Here is a 26179-nt window from a genome sequence, read left to right as displayed (position 1 = left end):
TTCATTTCAAATGAATCGCCTCTTCTTTACACTTTACAGCAACCATATTGAATGGATGCATGAGCTATTATACAATAAAAATGTCAAAGTTCTTAGCGCACTGGAGATACAATTCAGTTTGTTTCGACATGAACTGGGACTGTGACAGGAAGGGGAAGCCGGTGGATGCTGGGTGAGCTCTCACAAGGCAAATAAGTGAATGATACACTAACGTTACAAGTATGTGCATATCTTAGATATGCTCGAATACCAAAGTCAAAGTAATTTGTCACATTTTAAAATACACTTGAAATACAAGAAACCGAAATTGCGTTATCCACTCTCCCATGCACATACAACCGTAAAGTGAAAATCCTGACCTAAAATAATAATCAATAAAAGTGTCTTTTCAACTAAAACTGAAGTAAAACCAATTGACATAAGAGACAGGACATACAATACAATGTTCAAAGCAGCAGCAGAGTGAAAGTAAAATATAAAATGGTAAAAATGTAAAAGGTTAAATATTAAATCAGTAAAAATATAAACACAATCAGCAAGTGTGCAAGCTAATGTGCAGTCATGTGTGTTCATTTCTCTTCTTACCAGAGTACAGTTGTCTCACTGCCTGGTGGGAAAAGCTATTTGCGATTCTAGTAGAATGTGTCAGTAATGATGTATCTTTAAGAGTTATCTGAAATAGCTCCAGTAGAGGTAGATCGATTATCTGCACTTTTGTTTGGAAATTTGACGGATATGGGTATCGGAATTTTTAATTCATTTCGCCTGGCCGACTATTTAGGCTCTCTAAAGCAGCCAAGCTCTCGGTCCATTTCACCTACTCAAGGCGCCAATTAAAAATTAGGTTTAAAAAGTTAGTGGTAGAAAAGCGTGTGTGTGATTAAGAAATAGCGCAAAAAATGTAGTTAACATGTTTAAGGGAAACACGTTCAGGTGGAGACTAATGTATTAGCTCCTATCATAAAATTAGTTTGTCAATTTGGCTCTAAAACAGGAGTGCCCACATTTTTCAATTTGTGAGCTCTGTTAAAATTTCCATTGCTTTTTGCATTTTCTGTTTTAAATCAATTTAAGTCATGTAGGTTGTATATTTATGTATTTATTGTAAACAAATCAGGGAGCTATTTAAGTTTTTATCTATCATACATCTAGTTGCTGCTAAGCCTAATTTTATTTCCTGCATTCACTTTTACTGGTAAACGACTCCTTCTCGGGACGATAATCCGCTTCCTCCTTCGGCTGTGAAAAATGTCTTCCCCACTTCAGGGCAAGGTTGAAATTATCAACCCAGTTCTAAGCGCCCTCTTGTGGTATAGTGTGAAAATAACATGTTAAATGATATACAAAATGATATATATAATTCTAACACTCAATGAAATGTGAAACAATGTCATATATAAGTTTCAAGGGAGTACAAGTTGCACTCCGGCCAAACTATTAAAAAACAGTCTGAAAAGTATTACCTATCTATTGATGCTTTTGTCCAAAAGTAGCAGCACATAGACTTCATTTATAAATTGAGGTAAAACAATAAACCATTTTTTGTACGCTTCAGTTTTTATATCGCCTTCTTGCTCGGCCGATCAAATGATGAATAAGATATAGGTAAATTTATTTGTTAATCTGACTGTGGATTACCACACACTAACGTCACTGCATGTTAGTGGTCCACACCCACAGCATAGTAAACAACCCTTTTAATCAATCAACCTGCTTGCAAAATGACCAATGCTCAAGTCTAACCTGCCCCTGTGCAGGTTTAGAACGTTTGCGGTTCGGGAACGGCAACTGCGCTACAAACCGAAACATGAATCAATTTTTTTTCTTTATGTGAGATTTCCATCCTTACCAGACAGTCCTCGCTGCTGCATTTCAATCTTGTCTAGGCGCTCTAGCAGAGAGTCGATTTTGGTCTTGATCTGAGTCAGCTCCCTCTTGATGGTCTGCAGCTGAACATTCTTCACTGCTGGGGGCCAAAGACATTAAAGAAACTTTATAAGCCGCAGGAGCCGCTGGGTTAAAATTGTAGAAAAAAAAATCTTTGGATGTAAAATATTCCCACTTGGTTGTTATCATGCTAATATTTTAAGTAGTATTTAAGCTAGATTGTGCTCTGGCTTAATAATAATTGGAGGAACACAAGCTAAGTAAGCATGTAAGGCTAGGTTCAATCTGCAGGGAAATCGGATTTTTGGTCACGGACACAATCTGTTTTCGATCTATTAATCTGTGTCAAAATAGAAAATATCAGATTTTTTTTTACACCGGACTCAGGCCACTTTCATATGTGGTCCTAAATCCGATACATATTAGATCTTTTGGAATGCGGCTTCAGTGTTAATGGACAAGACGCGATTCATGCGACCTGCTATTCACATTTCTGCATTCAATGAGGCGGGAGGAGGTAAATAAATTATCAACCAGGGTAGACGAAAACACAGAGAGCATTCAATGGAGGGAAAGCGAGGTTTTGGATTTAAATAATAATTGGGGGGACAAAGCGGTTCAGCCTCCAGTGGCACAATAACTTTCAAATTGCTAGAGATGCTACGCTGTTAGCATCCATGAGTACTTCCGCAAACAATGAGCACATTGCGTGTGACTTCATGGGTCCTCTTCTGCACAAGCGGGATATTTGTTCACACAGGAGATGCATAAAAGTCACAGGAGATCACATACAAGTCACACTTCAATGAGAAATGTGAGCTTTTCCACAAAAAAAGCTCTGATTAAAAAAAATCTACTGTTCTCAAATATACAGTAGTTTTAATTTGCTACACAAAATAAGATCTAAAAAAACATTAACATTTATTAAAGAATAAATGTGAAAAATTATGAATAAATCTGTAATATGCATGGGCGGCTAGCTACAGTTTAACTGTGCGGGTCAGATGTATCGACATTTCGTTCTGTGTGCATTGTTACAAAGAATGACCATAAAAGTAAAATCTATTCTATGTGTATTATTTGACGACTATATTTTGCTGTGTTGTGTAGTGCAACCAAAAACTGGTGGAAAGAAGAACACAAACTTTGGAGAATCAAAGTGACCAGAAATGTAATGTTTTACTCGCATTTGCCCAGTCTTTTTGAGGTTATTGGTCACCCGTAGCAGCAAGCAGGCTGACAATTAGTTCATGTTAAGTAAATAATACAAATGTGGGGCCTCACACAATTACCCTACGAGCTGCATGTTTTAGACCCGTGTCCTAAGGGTTTTTCTTCCCAGTGTCTATGCTGCGAAGCCTTAACAGTCACAGCATCCATCAGATTGTGTCAGCGCTCAATAAAAAAAAAACAACAACGAAAAACCTTCCTTGGTGCACTCGGAATCCATAAGTCCTTTTTCGCTTTTATTTGTGAGCGCTATGAATAGAACATATCTCTCTGGCGAAGATTTTGAATCCTTCACAAGGGTTTATTGGGAGAAAAAAAAAATAGATAAATCAACCATAACAGATCAACAGGCAGGAACTTTCTAGAGTATGGCAGGAGGTTCGATGTGATGACTATTTGCACTTTCTGGTTTTCACGAACAGCACAACACAAGGGCAGCAGTAGCTCAGGAGGTAGAGCGATCGTTTTAGGATTAAGGGATCCCAGTTCGAATCCTGGCTTGTCCGTGTTACATGTCGAGGTGTCCTTGGGTAAGACACTGAACCCCCAATACCCCCAATAAGCAGGTTAGCGCCTTACATGGCTGCACAGATCATGGCCGCTATTGGGAAATGTGAAGCACAATGTAAAGCGCTTTGGGAAGTCATTGGCTTGAAAAGCGCTATAGAAATGCAGATCATTTCATTTCATTTAATTTCATTTCATTTCATTTCACAAAAAAGGGACCAACAGTAAAAAATATTCTGGAGAATTGATGCCACAAAAACGATTCAGTTTAATTATTATTATAATTATGAAAATTGTATTAAAAAATAATCCTGAGGCCCTTGTAAGAATAACCGGTTGCAAAATGAATGATTTAAAAAAAAAAGACCCAAAATGTTACTTACATTTAGAATGCACATTGTACTCTTTACAGATCTTTGTACTTTCATATTTAACAAAATAAATAAAGAATAATTTTGCTAATATGTTTTTGAAAAAAAAAGGTAAAAATGGTTTACAGTCTACTTCTCTTTGTACATGAAAATATCTCATCTCAAGTAAAGTTTAGTTATATATAACTTTTAAAAGGTAGTTTGCTGATGTTGGTTTGAATAAAGCACCGCATCAGAGAACAAATAACATATCATATACAGAGCGTGCGAGACATAGCATGAAATTCCCATATTTATTCGTGTATAACACACACCCCAATTTTTGATTAAAAAAAGAGTATATTTTTTTCCCACTTTTTGGCAGCTGAAACTTAGCAGTTGGATGCAATGGGAAATAAACCCGGGTTGCGGTGGAGAAAGGGACGAATCCTAACCAATGGAATAGATGTAATGCGAAATCAATTATATTGCATCTCACACTATTTTTTTACAACTTTATATACCATTTTACAATAAGTATTCTTCTTTTATTTGTTGTTTTCCCGTTGTAACTTTTTGCGTTCCTTTCCTTCTTTCTCTCTTTCGTGATGGTGTCACGATTGTCCATTGCCCTCACATGGGCCCGCTTGTTTGGCGCCAGCTGCTGCCCATTTCCTGATTGGCTCCCTTCCTATTTAAACTCAGTTACTCCTTGTCAGTCCGTCAACGAACCTCTGAACTTGCAAGGCAAGCATTTAGACTCTGACCGGTATCCTGCTCGTGTATCCAGTATCCGGTATCGATCCCGCCGTCCCGTCCTGTCAGGTATCTTGCTCGTGCAAAATTATCCGGTATCGATCCCGTCTGTCCTGTCCTGTATCTTGCTCGTGTATCCAGTATCCGGTATCAATCCCGTCTGTCCCGTCCTGTCCGGTATCTTGCTCGTGCATCCTGTATCCAGTATTGATCCCGTCGGTCACGTCCTGTCCAGTATCCCGCTTGTGTATCCAGTATCCGGTATCAATCCCGTCAGTCCCGTCCTGTCCGGTATCCTGCTTGTGTGTCCAGTATCCGGTATCGATCTTGTCTTTCCCGTCCTATAAGGTATCTTGCTTGTGCATCCTGTATCCAGTATTGATCCTGTCTGTCTGGTGTCCTGCTCGTGTAGTCAGTATTCGGTATCGATCCCGTCTGTCCCGCCCTGTCCGCTATTTTGCTCGTGCATCCTGTATCATGTATCGGTCCCGTCCTGTCTGGTAACTGCTTGAGTATCCTGCATCTGGTATCGATCCCGTTTGTCCTGTCCTGTATCTTGCTCGTGTATCCAGTATCAATCCCGTCTGTCCCGTCCTGTCCGGTATCTTGCTCGTGCATCCTGTATCCAGTATTGATCCCGTCGGTCACGTCCTGTCCAGTATCCCGCTGGTTTCAATCCCGTCTGCCTCTGGCATCCTGTTTTCCCGCGCCTGACTTCTCTGTCTCACTTTTTCTGCCCAGCGATCGTCGAATCACTGGCGTTTATGTTCCAACGCATGACTGCCCCGTGCCCGTAAAATAAAGCTTGGTGTGAAAATGTTACGCGTTTAAGTCCACCATCTTTTCGAGTTCTGACAGATGGCTTTTCATTTTCTCCATTCGCTAACATCCTTTTCTGGTACTGCGACTAAAAATAGTGTGATAATGAAATTAAAACCTAATTACTTTTTGTATGTCATCTATATCACTGGTGGTCCAGTGGCTAGGATCCAGTGTTCTCACAAACCCGACTGATTCCCATTGCATCTAATAGATTGCGATTGTTGTTGGTGATATTTTGTGACTGATCAATCATTCCACAAAAACTGTAAAACCTTCTGCATGACAAGCAGCCAAATGTTTGAGTTCTTAATTAGGTAGAAAAAAAAGTGCGTTATACATAAATAAATACGGTACTCGTGCCACATGAAATAGATTCCATTTTGTATTAAAAAAAAAAAGGTCCGGATTTATTGTTGTGCACTCTGTTATTTTGAAGGGGACATAAGTCCAAACCTCTCTACAAAAAATTATGTAGTGTAATGTTTTATCTATCTTTTCACTCTTTTAATAACAAAATGTACTGACAGATGTTTTAACCCCAGAGAAAATGTGTAAAAATAAAATATACACATTCCTTGTTATAACGCTCTGGTTACGCAGCATCTAAATCTTAAAAATGCCTTTCCCCCCCCCCATCTACTTTTCCCTTGCAACAAGCCAGGCTTTTTAGATTTACATTCATCCTTGGGCACTTCAAAAGAATTTTAAAAATTCGTCCAAAATTATCAAGAAAGCGGGCCAGATTTGGTAAGCTGAAAATGAGTGAGAGCCGATCGAATTTTCTTGACCATATTTATGATACAGTATTAAATTCTCCCTCCGTGCAAGGTTGGCAGTGGTTGGCGATAAGTGTGGCTACTTCGTAGCTTGCCTTTGTAGCATTTTCATTTGACTCGCTGTGTTCTGTTTATTGGTTTCTCCCCACCAAAGGGGTGCCAAGGAAGTGAAATCAGTGTTACAACTCTTGCTGTAGGTTTGATATCCTTCATTGGATCTGCCAACAGCATTCAGAAAGTCAGGTAGGTTATAAACCGACAATACAATAAACATAATTTACTTTACTTTCATTTCAAGGTACCAAATAAAGAATAAAGAAATTAAATGATATATGTTTTAAAGCAACATTCACTATAACTCCCAACAAACGTTTGAATTGAACAACTACAATACCCATATATCACCGCGTTACCAAAGTGCGTTCATGTGACCGCGGCTAGTATAAAAAAACGCGAAATGCAAAACTCGACTAAAACGGGAATCACAAAGACAGATATTGAAAGGCTTAAAGTGACGAAAATCAACGTATGCTCAAAGAAATAATAAGAGCAGTCAAAACAGGAGCAAAATGAAGGAGGACTCACTGGTGGCCTTTTGCTTAATTTGACACATGCTAACGTTTGAGGTTCTATTGACTCGAGCCCCAATGCACAATAAGGTACACGCTCCTATTTTAAATTCTAGAAGCTCAGTTGTTTCGGATTTTGTTGAAAAAAATACTCAAATTTCCCCTTGTCCTGGAAGCGCGGCCCTTACAGTCAACGGCCCCTTTTTTTCATTTACAGTCGCCATGTCGGAGATGGGAAAGGTGACCAAATGGGAACTGCCACCATCTGGTGAAATTGTGATTTTTTTCTACTGCTGTACACATTTCTGGCAGGCCACATATTATTAATTTTATGACAGATGACGCAGGCCGGTAAAAATTTGATCACGGGCCATATCTTTTGGACATGCCTATATTCATACGATCAAAGCGGCGGCGGTAAAAGCGTACATACTTTTAATGCCGGTTGGGCAGGATGGAGGCCGGGAGGATGAAGACGAGGAGGATGAGGATGTCTTGCTGAGGAAAGACGTTTTGATGCGGCGTGAGGACGCTGCCAAAACCCGCGAACGCTTCAGGGGAATCACCGCCCGCGGGGGTGTTCCTGGCGCTCTCTCGTGATAGTCGAAAAGCCTAGACCCAAAAAAAGGATAGGTCTCTTTTAAAGTGGCTCATGGGTGGCTTCCCAAAGGTCGCTCAGCAACAGTAGCAATTTACATTCAAAAATATTTTACAATCCAGACTCGCTTGCTTGCAAATTAGTGCTACAGACAGGAAACAGGAAAGACAGCTAAAACTTTTGTTTGACGTGTTCTTAATGATTGACAATACTGACTAGTGCGGTGCGCAATTTTGGAAAACAACAAATTGCAATTTTTCAGTTCTATTGCAATTTTGATTTTAAAAAGAGGTGCAATTTCTGTGCTATTTTTTTAACATGAATAATAATGTCGACATGCTTTATCCTTGAGAAAACAGCCACTTCTTCTGGTGAGCTTTTTTTCTGCTGACCATTATTTACTTGTTGACTCCTCAATCAATGTTAAGTACCTAGTAGGTAAAAAGGTCAAACTTAGCTCGAGATGACGTCATTACCGACTGAGGATATAGAACTCTTGAAAAAAAAACACACATTTCTTGCAATGACACAATCGCACTATGTCGTATTGCCATATTTTGTGTGTTAATAATGCAGCCCTACAGAGTAAAAACTCAATTTGTGAGCGTCAAAGCTGACAGCCAGGTGAAACATACCTGGTGTAGAAGTCATCTCTGTAGTACTCGTAGTCCAACTCGTAACCGCTGCAAGAAAATGATGAAAAAGGACAATTTTTTGGGTTGCTGTAGAGCAAGTGGCTCCAATGTGGTGCCCGCTGGCACAAGCGTGCCCCTCAAAGGCAGCTGAGTTGCCTGTGGACCTGTTCTGAAAATATCTCACCATTGCTGGGTCATGGTAATTATCTAGTGAAATTATTTTTTTAGTGGTTGACTGAGTTCAACCCTAAGTCTAATAGTTAATTTAATAGTAATATAGTAACAACATAGTAATAACATAATAAGTTGTTATGATACAAATGCATATCAAAATGGGTACCTTTACTGCTTCAAAAAGTAGCTCTCAGTTTGAAAAAAAGTTTGGAGACCCCCACAGTAGAGCTCATAATCACATACCAACTACAAGGTTGGCAATACCTGTAGACGGTCGAGAAGGGCCTCTTGGTCACACTTTTGGGCCTATACGGTTTCGGTTCGCCCGCCATATTTATGTCTGGAAAACACAACAGGGCTCGTCAGACAACAAGGCTTCAAAAACCGTCTCAGGAGCATTCCTGCCTATTAAATAGCTGAGAGAGGCTATCGTGCTAGGCGGGAAGCTAATTTTACTACAAGAAAAAAAAAGTGTAAAATTGTCTAGTGGTTGTGCTCCAATGTAAGGGCTTTCAAGCTTGAAATGGAAATATGCGAAAAACTAGCTAAAAATTAGCGACATATTTTGTGCAGGAGAAAGCTTCATATTATAACAGTCACAGCATCCATCAGATTGTGTCAGCGCTCAATAAAAAAAAAACATAGAAAAACCGTCCTTGGTGCACTCGGAATCCAAAAGTCCTTTTTCGCTTTTATTTGTGAGCGCTATGAATAGAACATATCTCTCTGGCGAAGATTTTGAATCCTTCACAAGAGTTTATTGAAAGAAAAAAAAATAAAAATAGATAAATCAACCATTACAGATCAACAGGAAGGAACTTTCTAGAATAAGGTAGGAGGTTTGATCTGATGACTATTTGCACTTTCTGGTTTTCACGAACAGCGGTGATAGGAAGAAAGCTCATCTGGGGGCTTTGGATTGTTTGGATAGTTAGAGCTGTGGTGAAAGCTGGTGTCGCTAGAGTTGGCTACCAGTTAGTGATGTCGCCACCCAACTATTAATAAGGTCCCAATAGATTTTTTTGAAGAGTAAAATCATTTTGAATAGCTAATTAATCCGCAGATGATTTCAAATATATACTGCTGGAAATCAGGAGAAATTTTCGGAATGGATTCGAAACACAAAAAATCAAATGTGACAGGTCAGATCTTTAGTAAAAAAGAAAAGAAAAATACATTACTTCACAGTAGATTGCATCAAAAAAGCACAACACAAAAAAGGGACCTACAGTAAAAAATAATTCTGGAGAGAAAAAATATGTCTTATGAATATGGGAAAAAAAGCATTATAAAATATGGAATCTTCTCCGTTTCTGATTCTTGTCTTGAATGATGCTACATCAAGTACGGTCCAGGATGTTGTGGCAGAAAATGGTACTGCACTGTAGCTTAAATGGATCCTAATATTATTACAACTGGCCGACTCACAATTAAAAAAAAAAAAAAAGAGTTTTCCCCCAATTATTCAGGACCTCCAGCACATGTCTAGTCAAGTCATGTTTATTTGTAAAGCCCTTAACACAAAGAGTCTCAAAGGGCTGCACAGACCACAGATTATTGCAAATCACAGACTAGTATTACACCATCCCCAGATCTAAAACCTACATGAGTGCAAGGAAAAACTCAAAAACCTCAACATGAGGAAAATGAAGAAACCTAGAGAAGGGACTGCTCATGAGGTAATCCCCCATACAGGATGACCAGGCTGCAATGGATGTTGCAATAACAAATATAGATGTTGTCAACATGAAATATAGGTCATTCATATGCTATATAATAGAAGTGTGTTTTAAGTATAGATTTAAACAGTTCCACTGAGGTTGCAGATCGAATCTCAGGGAGAAGAGCATTCCACAGCACCGGGGCCCGAATGGAGAACGCTCTCAAACCTGCGGATTTCTTCTTGGCTCTTGGGATCACTAGAAGACCAACATTTTCAGAGCGAAGGCTCTGGACCAGAACATAGGGGGAAATTAAATCTGAAAGTTATGAGGGAGCAAGTCCATGCATGATTTTGTATAATACCAAGAGAACCTTAAAATCACATCTTAAGCTAACAGGGAGCCAATGCAGGTTAGCTAAAATTGGGGTAATGTGATCAAACTTTTTTGTCTTCGTTAAAAGCCTCGCTGCAGCATTTTGTACCAGCTGAAGGCTCTAGATTTTTGAGTAGTGCATTACAGTAATCGAGATGGGAGTTAACAAACGCATGAATTATAACCCCGCATCCGACTGAGACATCATAGGGCCAATTTCAGCAATGTTGCGAAGATGGAAAAAAAGCTGTTCTAGTAATATTTTTAACGTGTGTTTGAAAGGACAATAAGGGTCAAATATGACACCTAAATTTTTGTCTGAGTCACTCTGGGTGATATTATATTTGTCAATGTTCAGAGCAGTTCTTGGGAACAAGTCACGGCATTTAGATGGACCAATAACTAACATTTCGGTCTTTTCAGAGTTAAGGTGCAAAAAGTTGAGTGACATCCATTCTTTTATCGAAGTGAGGCAGGCCTCCAAATTTCCACAGTTTAGTGAGGCAGATTCCTCCATCGGAAGATATAGTTAAGTGTCATCTGCGTAGCAATGAAAAACTGAAATTATACAGTGGCTTGTGAAACTATTAGGCCCCTTTAACTTTGTGACCTTTTGCCACGTTTCAGACTTTAAACAGAAAGATATAAAACTGTAATTTCTTGTGAAGTATCAACAATAAGTGGTACACAATCATGAAGTGGAACACACTTTATTGTATATTTTGAACTTTTTAACAAATAAAAAACGAAAAAGTGGGTGTGCAAAATTATTCAGCCCTTATACTTTCAGTGCAACAAACTCAGTGAGAATCTCTGAATGATTTAAAGTTGATCTAAATGACTAACAATGATAAATGGAATCCACCTCCGTGTAATCAAGTCTCTGTACAAATGCACCTGCACTGCGAAAGTCTCAGAGGTCTGTTTAAAGTGCAGAGAGCATCATGAAGAACGAGGAACACACCAGGCAGGTCCGAGATACTGTTGTGGAAAAGTTTAAAGCTGGATTTGGATACAAAAAGATTTCCCAAGCTTTAAACATCCCAAAGAGCACTGTCCAAGCAATAATATTGAAATTGAGGGAGTATCAGACCACTGCAAATCTACTAAGATTGGGTTGTCCCCCTAAACTTTCAGCTCATACAAGGAGAACACTGATCAGAGATGCAGCCAAGAGGCCCATAATCACTCTGGATGAACTGAAGAGGTCTACAGCTGAGATGGGAGAATCTGTCCATAGGACAACAATCAGTCATATACTGCACAAATCTGGCCTCTATGGAAGAGTGGAAAGAAGGAAAACATTTCTAAAAGATATCTATAAAAAGTGTCGTATAAAGCTTACCACAAGCCACCTGGGAGACACACCAAACATATGGAAGGTGCTCTGGTCAGATGGTCAAACTTTTTGGCAACAATGCAAGAAGTTATGTTTGGCGTAAAAGCAGCACAGCTCATGACCCTCAACACACTATCCCCACACTCAAACATGGTGGTGGCAGCATCATGGTTTGGGCCTGCTTTTCTTCAGCCGGGACAGGGAAGATTGTTTGGATGGGGCCAAATATGGGACCATTTCTGGAAGAAAACCTAATGGCGTCCGCAAAAGACCTGAGACTGAGACTTGTCTTCCAATAAGACAATGATCCAAATCATAAAGCAAAAGCTACAAAGGAATGGTTCACCAAAAAACATATCAAGGTGTTAGAATGGCCAAGTCAAAGTCCAGACCTCAATCCAATTGAGAATCTGTGGAAACAAAGCATTAGCTCAGGAGGTAGAGCGCTCATCTTGGGATCAGTTATATGTTGAAGTGCCCTTGGGCAAGACACTGAATCCCCAAAAGGTCCTTTAATTAGTGTATCCGGAAACGGATCAAACAGGCAAGTTGTCGGTTTGGCGGTATCCACCACCTGTTAAAGATTATCAAGTAACAGATCACTAAATTGGGAAAAAATTCCTGGACAGCCACCATGTCGAGCATCTATAATTTTCAGACCGTTGATATGTGACGTAGTTACATTGTCTTTAGAAATCTCTTCTCGTATGTCTTGAATTTTCTTATTAAAGAAGGCCATAAAGTCATGGGCTGAATGGGTAGAACTATCTGGAATAATCTGTAGCCTCGTTAGCGACGCTAGAGTGTCGAAAATGATTTTGGGGTTATTCTTTTATCACCTTCGAAAAATAGGCTGATTTGGCAGAGGCAAGGGCTGCTTTATACTTTAACAAGTTGTCACACTAGGTTTGACAAAATAACCTCAAACTTGGTAGTGTGCCATTTTCTTTCAGATTTCCTGCAGTCTTGTTTAAGCGATCTAGTTTCATCAGTAAACCAAGGCGTGCGTCTTTTAGGTCGTGATTTAAGCCGTTGGGGTGTCACGGAATCCAGGACACTAGCCAGCGTAGCATTAAACTCATTCATGAGTGAGTCAATAGAGTCTTCATATAAAGGAAACGACACAACGACTGCTGAAAGAAGATCAGAGAGCTCAGAAACTATGCCAGTGCAGATGTTGCGGCTGCTAAATCCTTTAGTCTCTTTCATACAACATTTAGCCAGCACCTCAAATGTAACTAAATAATGATCAGAAATAACAGTAGTACAGGGTAACACCATCACAATTGAGGTTAAAATGCCACGAGTCAGAACCAAGTCTAGTGTGTTTCCATCTTTATGAGTCGGCAAATCAATCAGTTGATTAGAACCAAATGTATCAATTAGAGACCGAAACGCAACAGTAAGTGAACTGAGTGGGGAGTTCATATGAATGTTAAAGTCCCCCATAATTATTATTTTGTCTGCATAGGTTACTAGGTCAGACAATAGTTCAGAGAATTCATCTAAGAAAAATGAGTATGAGCCTGGTGTGCGATAAATAGTTACTACAAAAATTGACATTAAAGAGGACTGCATGACAAGAGCCTCAAATGCCTTATAATTATTAGAGGTACGGGGAGTATGTTTGAGTATTTTTTTTCAGAAATTCACAGAGCGAGCTACATGACAGCTCACTTAGTCTTGAGGAGAATGGTCTGCATTTTTATAGCGCTTTTTAAGTCAATGAATACCACCCAAAGCGCGTCACAATGTGCTTCACACCTACCCATTCACACACACACTAACTAACCAATAGCAGCGTCAGCCATGCAAGGCGCCTACCTGCTTATCGGGGGCATTAGGAGAAGCCACATTTAACGGTAGAAACTCTTCCGGTTTCAACCAAGTTTCACACAGACCAATGAGGTTAAGTTTGTGATCACGAATAAGATCATCAACAAGTAGAGCTTAAAAGAAGCAAGTGATCTGATATTTAAAAGACCAAATTTAAGCTTTGTTGAATCTTTTAACTTAGCTGAAGTCTATGTAGAAATCTCCACAAGATGTCGCCGTTCAGGCGTGTTGAGTCTCAGGCGTCGGTTGAAAGGCAAGATCGTTGAAGAAATATTTTAGCACCATGGCCAGAGCGACAGCCCCATCCCCGCCGCTTTGCAAGTGGGTTGGCCAACGACGGAGATCCCGCAACCCTTTGTATTTCTTATATCAAAGGTGGTCCAGGCGCGCCGCCATCATCATCAAAGTGTTTGAAGAGCATGAGAACGTTTCACGCCGACAACAACAGGGACCAGTTAATGAAGGTGCTGTATCCAAGATTCCTACACCTTAAGTCGATAAAAGTGAAATTCAAGACTTATTAGGACTTTTTTAACGCCCTTTGAAATCAAATTTAAAACCAAAGTGACAAAAAAGGCACAATTGAAATGAAGTTCACAAAACACTACATGAATTAGAAGCATTTTTAAACAAATGTGTATTTATTTATTTATTTAAATCCATTTTTGGTCCGTTTGAAAACTTTAAGACATTTAAAACAATAAATAAAAAGGATGTTTACAGTACTTCATGGATCCTCAGCCAAAACTGGCAGATAACCACTAAGCTCAAAGAACTTTTCTGCTGCATTCAAGGTGCATTTTATTATGATGCATGAAAAATTACATTTTGGTCCAGTGCAAGACTGCTATATTCATGACCAAATTTGAGCGTAACATCATAAAAACACATGCTTTACTTCCAAGATGTGGACAATAGATAAACATAATTAAATCTTTGTGTTTACAACTTTTTTTTTAAATTGTGAGTTGGCCAGTTGTAAATTGGATCTAATATATTTGAATGTCAAATGAGGCCTTATTTTCAGAAAAATGAATTCAATGCCTTTTAAGACTTTTCAATTATCTTTAGGAACCCTGTTTATTTAAGTCAGATCAGGAGGCTTTTCCTCTTACTGGTACCCATGGAAACCATTACTATCTTTTTTTATGTGGGGAGAAAACCACTACCCAAATATCTTTTTAGCCGGGATAGGTATGGGTGCCACACAAGGAAGTGGTGCCCAAACAACCTTGGCGGTTAAGGGATCCATGAATGGTAAACTTCTAATCAGAAAAAAAAAAAACTATCGAATGTATTAACTTCCTATTTACGTGAAATACAAAACAGAAATAAGTTAGCCACTCAGGCACAGTAGCTGTGTTGTTAGCACGTTAGCCCCGCAGTGCGGTGATCCATGACTACAGCTACCGGCCTCCTTGTGCCTGCTTGGGTTTTCTCCGGGCACTCTGATTTCCTCTCAAATTCCAAAGAAAATCATCAGTCAGGTATGAATGACCATGCGATTGGTTGCATGTCTCTGTGTGCCCTACGACTGCGGGCTGGGATGGGCTATAACCCCCATGCTATCCCCCCTCCCCCTGACCCTAGTGAGTATAAAGCGGTCCAGAAAAATGGAAGGATGGCAGTTATCCACTCAATCAACCAGTCTTGGGTGTGTTACTGAAAAAAGTAATCAGTTACAGTTACTATTACTTAATTGAAAAATTAACTCAGTTCCCCCTGAGCTTTTCCTTGCCAGCATGTTGATTCAAGATTAGGGAATGGTGTAATTGTAATCCGTGCAGTCTTTTGAGACGTCTTATCACTAAGGGCTATACAAATAAATGAGACCTGACTTAACTTTCCCTGTTTCTAATTGTCTTATGACAATGACATCTCCTCCAGGTAAACTCATTACTGCCCAAGATGTAGTGGCAGAAAATGGTACTGCATTTTAGTTCTGCGTCATGAAAGGTTCTGTATTTGATAACATTCTGGCTGGTTTATATGGAGAAAAATCACGTCAGAATTATTTCGCCTTCCAACCAGTGACTCATTTATTATTTTATTATTATTTGTTTCCAGACATGGGGACTTGAGACTTAGTGACTTGGACTCGAGTCGACTCGAGTCGCTGTTTTTATGACTTGTGACTTGACTTGGACTTGGCAATCTAAGACTCGGGACTTGACTTGTGACTTGACTTGCCCAAGAAAAAAATACTTGGGACTTACTTGGGACTTGAAGGTGAAGACTTGAGACTTACTTGAGACTTGCACATGTGTGACTTGGTCCCATGTCTGTTTGTTTCTATGAGTAATGTACATTTACGGACGCGCATGCGCAAATCTAATTTAATAGAATGGGGAGAAAATAAATCTTACAGCGATGGTTGCGACGCTCTTCTTTGTCCATTGTAATTTTAGACAAGTTCCGCTTTACTTGGGTCCAGTTAAAAGTGGGAAAAACGTTTTCGCTCGCTGGAAAAGTAGGAAAAACACGGAAAGTCTTCCCGAAATCAGAGTCTACTCTCTTGGCTTAAAAATCTGCTGCCGCTTATTTTTGGAGCATACCAAGAGGAGAGCGCCAAAGGGGGGTCCTGGTACAGTCCCAGGGAAAAAAAAATATTTTTTTAGCAAATCAGAACTCATCCTCAAAATACAACAGACCTCAAAATATATAGTAAAAGTTATAATATTGTTTAGTGACTGAACACTCTTGTACTAAGGCTTAGTAACTAAACTAGCATCGATGGGCGGTTCTAAAAAGTATTTCATTCATGATGCATTCAATGTCTTTTTTTTTGTATTGAAAGGAAAACATATAAAAATAAAAATAAAAAAGCATATCTATCTATCTATCTATCTATCTATCTATCTATCTATCTATCTATCTATCTATCTATCTATCTATCTATCTATCTATCTATCTATCTATCTATCTATCTATCTATCTATCTATCTATCTATATGCACGTACCTGTATATATATATATATATATATATATATATATATATATATATATATATATATATATATATATATATATATATATATATATATATATATATATATATATATATATATATATATATATATATATATATATATATAGTAGTTAGCACTTGTGCGGCACAGTTCATGTCATGGGAACCTGTTGTGGGTTCAAATCCAGCTCCAGACTTCCTGTGCGGAGTTTGTATGTTCTCCCCGTGCTTGCGTGGGTTTCCTCCGGGCACTCCGGTGCCCCCCACGTTCCAAAAACATGCATTTCAGGTGAATTGGCCGGTCCAAATTGTCCCTAGGTGTGAATGAGCGAATGAGTTGTCTGTCCCCGTGTGCCCTGCAATTGGCTGGCAACCAGTTCAGGGTGTCCCCTGCCCACTGCCCGGAGATGGCTGGGATGGGCTCCAGCCCCCCCCCCCCATTTAATAGGCTTGTAAACCTTAAAAGCAATAACAAAAGTTTCGAACGAGAGTAAGAATAAAAGTTTGTTTCGATTTGTGTGTGTGAAAGAACAACAGCCCCATCTGCTGTACGTGCTTATGTAAAGCAACGCACTGCAAAACAATATACTGTACTGTACAGTACTGTCCTGAACTGTACTGTATAGCAGTGATTTTCAACCACTGTGCCGCGACACACTAGTGTGCCGTGAGAGATCGTCAGGTGTGCCGTGAGAAATTATCCAATGTCACTTTTTAAAATTTAAAATTTGATAACACATTTATGAATCATTTTTTGTAAATATTAAGTTATTGTCGAGTGTCTAGCTAAGACTCTGACTAAGTATAAATAAATTGAAAAATTGTATTGTAATCAAACATACCGATCAGTGTCATTTTATAACGTTAGTGGTGTGCTGCAAAATTTTCCCAATGTAAAAAACATGCCCGGGCTCAAAAAAGGTTGAAGAACACTGCTGAATAGGATACATTATAAATTCGAAATAAAAGTAACTCAAAAAATATAAAAAGTAAATAAATTACTACTAACAAAGCTGTTTTAGGGTGCCGAATGTGTCTTTTTGTGTGTCTAGAACAAAAAATACAACGGAAATACTACAAAATTACAACAGAACTAAAACTCAACTTATGTGTTTTTATTTTGCTTTGATTCTGAAAAGAGACATATGTAATACAATAGGACAAATACAAAAATACTGCTATAATACTATAATACGAAAGCACCTCTACAGAAATATTACGACAGAAACAAACAAAAAATATTAATACAGAAATATTACGGCAAAAATAATACATACGGTAAACACAACTACAGTAATACCACAAAAAATACTACCGATATGCTTAAAAAATTCTACAATGGAAACACTTCAAAAATACTATAGCTATACAGTACTACAAAAAATACTAACATGGAAATACTACAAAAATACCACTGGAAAAATACTGCAAATATACTAAAACAAAAAAATTACAGTAGAAAATGGTTCTCCTACGACTCTAGTGGTTATGGTATCCACGCACTTGCACACACACTACTACAAAAATACTACAGTTATGCTACAAAAATGTTAGTCTTGAAATACTACAAAATTACTACAGAAATACTACAAAAATATTAATATGGCAATACTACAAAATGTTACTGCAGGAATACTACAAATACAGTATACAAAAACAATACAACTACAGCAATACTAAAGATTATTACAGAAATACATCATAAATCGGACTGTAGAAACACTACAAACATACAAAAGAAATAGAACTACAGTAATATTACAAAACTGAATACCGAATTTAGTGCTTAAAACAGGGACTTATATAATTGTCTTTCTTGTGGGCGTTCTAAAACCAATTTGATGAAACTGATGCATTTAAAAACAAATACAAAGAAATATAACATGTAGATAGTTGATGTATATTTATATGAATGAGATCAAATAGATAGGTCTCCAGGATAGGCCTCTTGGCAAATTTTTGAACTTGATGTGGCCCCAAAACGTGTCAAATACCTTGTAATAACAAATAATATCCACTAGAGGTCACCCAACAACCACAAAGAGGCAAACTGGAGCGTCTCAGTCCAATTTGTCCCCAGAATAGTATAATATAATGTGATGTGATGCATCCACACGAGCGAAAGAGACACCGTGTTCAGACGTCATTTCGGGTCTGAATGCAGACTTGAAGGACTCCCAAACAAGGAAGCCGATTGCACCATCCAAATCTCATTCAATCAAATCTGATTCGCATAATTCCACTCTGAGACGAAGCAAATATGCCGATTGACGACTACGCCAGTGATAAGAATGTCGGCCATTTCAAGAGTAATGGCTATTTGGGCTCGACTCACCGAAATGAGTGGCTCTTTCAGTTTCCGAATAGTTTTTGTAATTTTTCTATTTTTATGATATACTGTTCTACCAAAAATAATACAATGATATAAAAACAGCATGCACCAAATTATTTAACTTTGAAAATAAATGATGTTACTACATTATTATAGCCTTTATGCTTTCAATATACAATATACTAGTTGGATCCCTTAACCATTAGGGTAATAGGGGCATCATTTCCTGTGGTGTGTCTTGGGCAAGTGCAACTTAGTAGCACCCATCCCTCTTCAGGCCAACATGTTTCCACCCAGTCTTGAATCAGGGACCTATTGCGTGATGAACAGATGTGCTAACCGCTGCGCTACAGAATACCACTTTTACCTGATTTAAACTTGTACATTTTTTAGGCAGATAGAGACGGAGGGACACAGATAAATAGAGGAAAAGAGAGAGAAAGAGAAAAAGAAACAGAGAGAGACAGAGAGATAAAGGAGAAAAACACAGAGAAAAGAGAGAAAGAGAAAGAGAAAAAAAGACATGGAGCAACGGGGAAAAGATATATATAGAGAGAAAACAAAAGAGAGAGAAAATGAGAAAGAGACAGACAAGGAGATATAATAAAAGGGTGATGGATTGAGAAAGAGGGAGAGAAAGACAAAGAAAGCAATTGAGAGAGAGAAAGAAAGGGAGGGAGAGAAAGAGAAACAAATGTATTGAGATAGAGTGAAAAAGAGGGAGAAAAAAGGACAGGGGGAGAGACAGAGAAAGAGAGAGGAAGAGAGAAAGCGTGAGACAAAGAGAAAAAGAAAAAGTGGGAGGGAGGGAGGAAGGGAGACAAAAAGAGAAAGAGAAAAAGAGAAAGCCAGGGAGAGATTGAAATAGAGCAAGAAAAAAAGAGAAAGAAAGAGAAAAACAGAAACAGACATGCACAAAAAAAGGAGAGACGGAGAAAGAGACAGTGTGGGAGAGACAAAGAGAGCGCGAAAGACAAATAAAAAGAGAGAGAGATAGAGAGAGAGAGAGAGAGAGAGAGAGAGAGAGAGAATATAATGAGAGAGGGAGAAAGAGAGAAAAAGAGAAAGACAAAAATAAAACGAGACAGAAAAAGAAAGAGAGAGAAACAATGAAAATGAAAAAAGAAAGAAGGAAAGAGGAAATTATAAACACAAAAGAAAAAGAGAGAGAAAGCAAAAATGAAAGAGAGTGAGCAAAATAGAGATTCGAAGGAGCCAATATATCCATGGAAAGCTTCGAAGAGCCGGTTTATAAGGCCGTTTTGTTTGCAAATAACCTATTATTGTTGCAAAGTGTCAAGCTTCATATAACTGGACTCCCTCCATTAAAAAGCATCTAAAAATAATGATTCAGAACAGAACAAAAGACACTCTTGCTCATCAGGACAAAAGTTCTGCTGCAGCTTCCTCAATCAATAAACGCTTCATGTCTTGAATATGTTACACAAATGCTAATAAGAGGAAAAAAAAATCCCAGTAGAAAATTTGAGGTCTGCAGACTGGGGGTCAATCAGTAAATGCGAAAATGTTAAAGCAGCATTTTGTTGTTATGCTGCAGGGTTCATTTAAATTCACTTCACAGATGATTTTGCAAACAAGGTCCCATTAACAGGCAAATTTTACATTATACATTACAGGTTGGTTGGGTTGGGTCTCCCTCTTCAACTAGGGTAAAAGAGGCACAGTTTCCTGTGGGGTGTTTTGGGAAAGTACAGCCTGGTGGCACCCATCTGTCTCCAGGCTAACTAGAGATCAGCCGATTACTGGGCGGGGTGAATATCGGCACAGATATTTGGGAATTTAAGAAATATCGGTATCGTCATTTTTATTTCTTTGACGGGCTGATTATTCAGGCTCAGATGCAGCAGAGCCTCTCCCTCATTTCTACTCCTTCCCTCCTCTCTCCTTGCTTCTCGGCCCACACCTTCTGATTAAATTCAAATAAAACCATAAAAACTCTTTGAAACATTTTACAGTGAACAAATTGCAATTTCAATTAAACTAATATGACTAATTTTTTACTTAAACCAAAATCTAAGGAAATAAAATTAGGCTTAGCAGTACATAAGAACTTGAATGGCTCCCTGATTAAATAAAAATGTCAATGCGACTAACATGACTTAAGTGAAGTTAAAACAAAAAGTGCATCAACATTTTAACAAAGGTGGCAAATTTAAAAGTTGGGACACTCCTGTTTTAGAGCCAGAATGAAAAACGAATGTTATGGTAACATCTAATCACTCAGCTTTCCACATTAGCGTGCACTCTCTCAATCACAAACACACATGCTTGATTGACCAATTGATGTTATGATAATAGCTAGTATATCAGTCTCCCTGAACGTGTCTTCCTAAAACAAGTCAACTACACTTTTTATCTCTTAATCACACACATGGTTTTCTACCATGGATTTTTAAAAATCTCAATATTATCAGCAATCTTACTTCACAGGCATGTCCGGACTAAGGAGCTAGCAGAGATGCCGCCTTTTACTCCCCTCTAAATTCATTCTGTTTGCTTCAGTGGCTCACTCCCTGGTCGCTTAGAAGGTGCAGAGTGGATAGCGCCAAGGAGACAGTGGGAGGGAGGAAAGGGAGAGAAAGGCTCGGCTGCATCTGAGCCTAAATAAACCGGCCCGTCAAATAAAAAAAATGGCGATTATTGGTCGACCTCTGTTCTACACATAGTAACTATTTATGAAGGATTTTTTTCATTTTAGTTGTGAAACCCATACCTGTCAACCTACACGGCTCCATGCTCTTACAAACTGTCGTATTGTCCCTTACAAAATACAAAAAATCTTACACCATATTTCTTTTTCAAACGTGTTTATTTATGTAGTTTAACATGTTATTGTCATGTCCTGCACGGTTGTCATGGCGCCCAGCTGGCCCCGGCCCTTGTCACCGGCTGACCTGCATTCTCCCGATTACTCCTATGGGTACTTAAATGTTCCTTTTAGAACTGCCCGTTGCCAGATCATTGTTTAATCTTGTTGAAAACCTGTTCATGCCTGTTTGATCTAAGTAATGCCTAGATTGTAATTTTGCCTGCCTTTGAGCCTGCTTTGTTTTGTTTTTGGTCCGTTTGTCTGTTGGACAACTTTTCTTTCTCAATTAAAGAGACAGGTCGTCTACGCAAATGAGTTCCAAATTCCTGCTTCCCGGTCCGTTTCATGACAGTTATATTGTACATGTGTTTAGTTATATCATTCTGTACATATTCTTAATTAAAAAAATTAAGAACAATTGTTATCAGCGTAACTAAAATATCCATTAATAACACTTCAAATTTAGATTTGTAAATAAAGATACTTTTGGAGGAAAAAAATAGTTGGCATTTCTATTTTGTAAACCAAACTACAAAATCATAAATTGCCTGAAGCGCAGCAGAATGCGCGTTCACGCGAGGGGAGGAGGATTTTCCAGGGCAGTCGAAAATAGGCACTAGAGCGGCAGACGCATGCCTAAAGTAGCATCAAACGCTCGCTTCGTTTGCAATGAAAAAAACGATACCGAAATAAAGGCTACCGCGGCGAACTCGTTTGACTTGATTGATTTGCCGATTCGTGATAGTCGGTGTATACCGGATGGTACCCATACTTGACAAATTTGTCCTAAAATGCATAATAAACGTACTTTGTACTGCAAAAACAGGTATGGAAACCACATGCCTTCATATTTACGTCCTAAGATGCTTTGTTTAAAAATCTTTTTTTTTAATGCAAACCTCACTCTTACTGTAGTTTAAATTGAATGCGCCTTATAATCCAGTGCATCTTACATATAGAAACATTTTCACAAAGAAATATTTTTGAAGGTGCTCCTTATAAAATTCGGTACTTGTAAATCTAAGTTGACACATTGTCAATGATTGCTTAAGACTTGAAAAGTCAGTTTTGGTCGACTGCAAATGACTTTTGATGATAGATCTCCCCCAAACAAGATCACCTTCTTCTTTGTTTAGCTTATTTGAGGTCGAAAAGAACTCATTTCCTCGTTTTTTTCCTCCTCGAGCGAACGTGAGAGCTTCGTTTGAACAAGCAGCCAATGCAGCGTCCTAATCAAATGATTGGCCCAAAACAGGCTGCAAAACAGGTCAAGTGTGAGGCCCCTAAGGGCCAAATCGTTGGGACGGGGAAGGGTCCAGAACCCCCCAAGTGAGCAGGGATCGAAAAGAAAAAACCCAGCCCGGGGTGTCATAACGAGACGACCTTTTCTGGACAGCCCAGTCCCAGACGAAGAAGCGGCGCCGGCAGCCGTTTTTGGATCATTTTCACTCCAGTGCGGCGTCACACGCATTTGGAATTTGCACACTAAGCGAGCGAGTCAGCCGTGTGACTGCAAATACTCGGAGGGGTTTGGTAGGGTTGCAAGCCCTTATCGCCGCATACCGGAACAGCACCGGTGGCAAGAACGATTCCGAAAGACAAGTGAATTCTTGTGTATTTTTTTGCCGGATTTTTTTTTTACCACTTCTGTGAGGCAAACGCTCGTGACTCGTGTCTTTATGGCGCTGGTGACTGGATCAATTATGATCAAGTCGAAAGGGCACCTTCGCCGTCCCCCTGGGGGGTGTGCCGCCTAAAGGTCATATAAAAAAGGCTTCACAGTAATCCAGGCGTCGGGAACCTATGGCTTGCGAACCAGATGTGGCTCTATCTCTAAAGTTTGGTACGTGCAAAGGCAATGTAACGCTGGTAATGAAATTGGTACTTGCCCAACACACATCACAGGAAATGGTTCCCTTATGGTCCTAGTGATTAAGGGATCAAAACCAACCAACCAACCAACCAACCAACCAACCAACCAACCAACCAACCAACCAACCAACCAACCAACCAACCAACCAACCAACCAACCAAACCAGTATATAAAGGTCACGGTTTTAAGTACAGTTTACAGACACTGTTTTGGCTGTACGTCTCTGAGGAATCTTTTATATGGAAGCTCATTAAACAATGTATGTTCACTGTTGAGACAATTTATGAAAACCTACAGAACAAACACCCCAAAGCACCAACCAAGCACACAGAGAAATTTGTTCGGGTGGGCAGAACAGGTGGGCAGAGCTTTGCACACACAGCACACTTCCTTCTCTCTTGCACGCGCCCACTCCGCTGATGGAAATACAGCTGCAACTTTTTGTTTGCAGTATTTTTTTTACATTTTTACAAAACAACTCTGCTTCCACCTTGTTTTTAAGCCATTATTTATCAACAAATGAAAGAAGAAACGGGCCTCAACAATTTCACGGTTGTCATGGCGCCCAATTGGCCTCGCCCGTGGGTCACGGTTGCCATGGCGCCCAATTAGCCCCGCCCGTGTGGCGCCAGCTAGAGCTTTTTGAATGATTGGCTCCCTGTCAGTATTTAAACTCTGTCCTGTAAGTCCCCTTTTGTCGGTCCGTCTGCGAATCTCCGTTTTTACACGGCAAGCCCTTTTTTGCCTGTCCTGTGTTTTTGCTCCTGTTCTTCTCTCACTACGATCTGTTTGATCTCCACCACGTCTGCCCTCCCGTCCCGAATTACAACCTGTTTTGATCTCGACCACATCTGTTCTTCCGTCCCGAATAAAGATCAGTTTTTTATCTCGACCACGTCTACTCTCCTCATCTGGCTTTCGACTTGTTTCTGATCCCGACCACGTTCTTGCTCTCTATCCCGGCTCCTGACCCGTTTTTCCCATTCCCGACACCGCCATCGCTCGCCACGGAAATACCACTTCCGCAACCGAGCAACATGTTCCCCGCGACCAGCGATCTCTGGATCGTGTGTGGAACCCTTTCCCTCCTTCCCAATAAAACTGTGAGAAACGTTACGCGAGTGGGTCCCTCCTCCGTCCCTCCACAAAAAGATGATTAAAAAAAGAGTTTATGCGAGCGCATCTAAGAAATGCGCATACTTGCACACGCCACACAGGGACCTTGACAACGGCTGCAATGACGACTTAATCCAGAAGATGGCCTCAACGAATAGCAAATGATCAAATTCCAGACAGCACCCATATATACATGTTAACAGTGCCAAAATGAGTTTAAAGGGCCCCTTATGTGTTACTTTGATTGCGCTCTTCTGCTTTTATCTTACTTTTAGCAAACTGTTTGTGGCGGGACACTTTAGGAAGGAGGGATGACAGTGGGTGGAGTGCTACAGAAGGACGTCATGCTCATCCCCTGGGTTTTGTTGTTGTTGTTAGTTTGTTTCAGTTTAGTTTAGCATAAAAATGTGAAAATGCCTACTTCGAGAAGAGTCCAAATGCAAATTCAAACCCGCATAAAGATGAAAAAATTAAAAAAAAGAGTTTATTCAAGCGTGTAATAAATGCACGTATGTGCACACGCATCACAAATTAGCTAACTGAGGCTGTAATGATGAAACAAGCCAGGAGATGGCAGCAGTGAATATAAAAAAAATCAAAATTCTGTACAGCTCCTTCAGATACTCTTTTATACATTGAAACGAAAGAACAAACCCTATATACAGGTTGTTATTTGTTTTACAAATAAAAGAACTATACTTTAAATACCTGATTTTTTTTACGAATAACTTCCGTACTGTCAAATGATATTTTTAAACAATAATCTTACTACTATATTGCACTATCATTATAATATTGAGTCTTATAGTGTTCTGTGACAGGGAATCTATGTGTTCTTAAACGAACGATTATCGAAACAGTTATACTATTGCATACGAGTAATTAAGCATTTTAGGAGGAGATCAAGGTTCTGACAGACAAGCTGAAAGAGGGTGTCGCCATATGCAGGCAATACACAAAGAGGTAAGTATTAGTTTCAGGAGCGAGCAGCAGCAAGTCAACTGCAGGAGAGAGAGTGGGAAAGGTGAGATGGCACAACATTCATTTGGACAGGTAACTTAAAATTAGTTTTATCTGGTTATATCAGTATCAGAAATATTTTATTAACACTCCACTTATTGAAACATGAATATTTTGTTTGTTTGTTTGTACATGATTCAATTGTTTGTTTGTAAATGATTCAAATTGAATCTTTTCTTCCGGCGCCGTCACGAATGGCAGCCACTCCAGCAGCTCCCGTGTTATTTTCGATTGTTCTCGATTGTTCTCAGCTCAGGGATGCTGCTGGAAATGTGAATTTCCCTTCGGGGATGAACAAAGTATCTATCTATCTATCTATCTATCTATAGATTTTGGAGTTTATCCCTTATTTTACTTCAGATGTAATTTTGTCGCCACCATGTGGACAATTTTGGGAAGAAAATGTGGCATAAAAATGCTTTCATCAACCAAGGACCAACGTTTTGGATTTTGGACAAAATGACCAAACTATTTTGCTTGTTTTAAAGGAAGAATGCAATTTTTCGGGTGTGATAAAAAACAAA

The 26179-nt window shown here is 39.2% G+C and overlaps 1 protein-coding gene across 2 annotated transcripts in view; it reads right to left on the bottom strand.

Moving 5' to 3' along the window:
* The window catches only part of LOC148348176 (RNA-binding Raly-like protein), a 91963-nt gene that overhangs the window by 5788 nt on the left and 59996 nt on the right, over positions 1 to 26179 (bottom strand). For both annotated transcript variants that reach the window (XM_088322185.1, XM_088322186.1), the window contains exons 3-6: positions 8569 to 8644; positions 8131 to 8178; positions 7331 to 7509; positions 1850 to 1966 (exon numbers count right to left, since the gene is read on the bottom strand). In XM_088322185.1, the coding sequence (XP_088178311.1) occupies positions 1850 to 1966; positions 7331 to 7509; positions 8131 to 8178; positions 8569 to 8644 (420 nt within the window). The remainder of the gene's footprint in view (positions 1 to 1849; positions 1967 to 7330; positions 7510 to 8130; positions 8179 to 8568; positions 8645 to 26179) is intronic.

This window comes from Urocampus carinirostris, chromosome 18 (assembly GCF_059441175.1).
Source record: "Urocampus carinirostris isolate Australia breed hairy pipefish chromosome 18, RoL_Ucar_1.0, whole genome shotgun sequence".
Classification (NCBI taxonomy): Eukaryota; Metazoa; Chordata; class Actinopteri; order Syngnathiformes; family Syngnathidae; genus Urocampus; species Urocampus carinirostris.
This window is presented reverse-complemented; position numbering and strand designations above follow the sequence as displayed.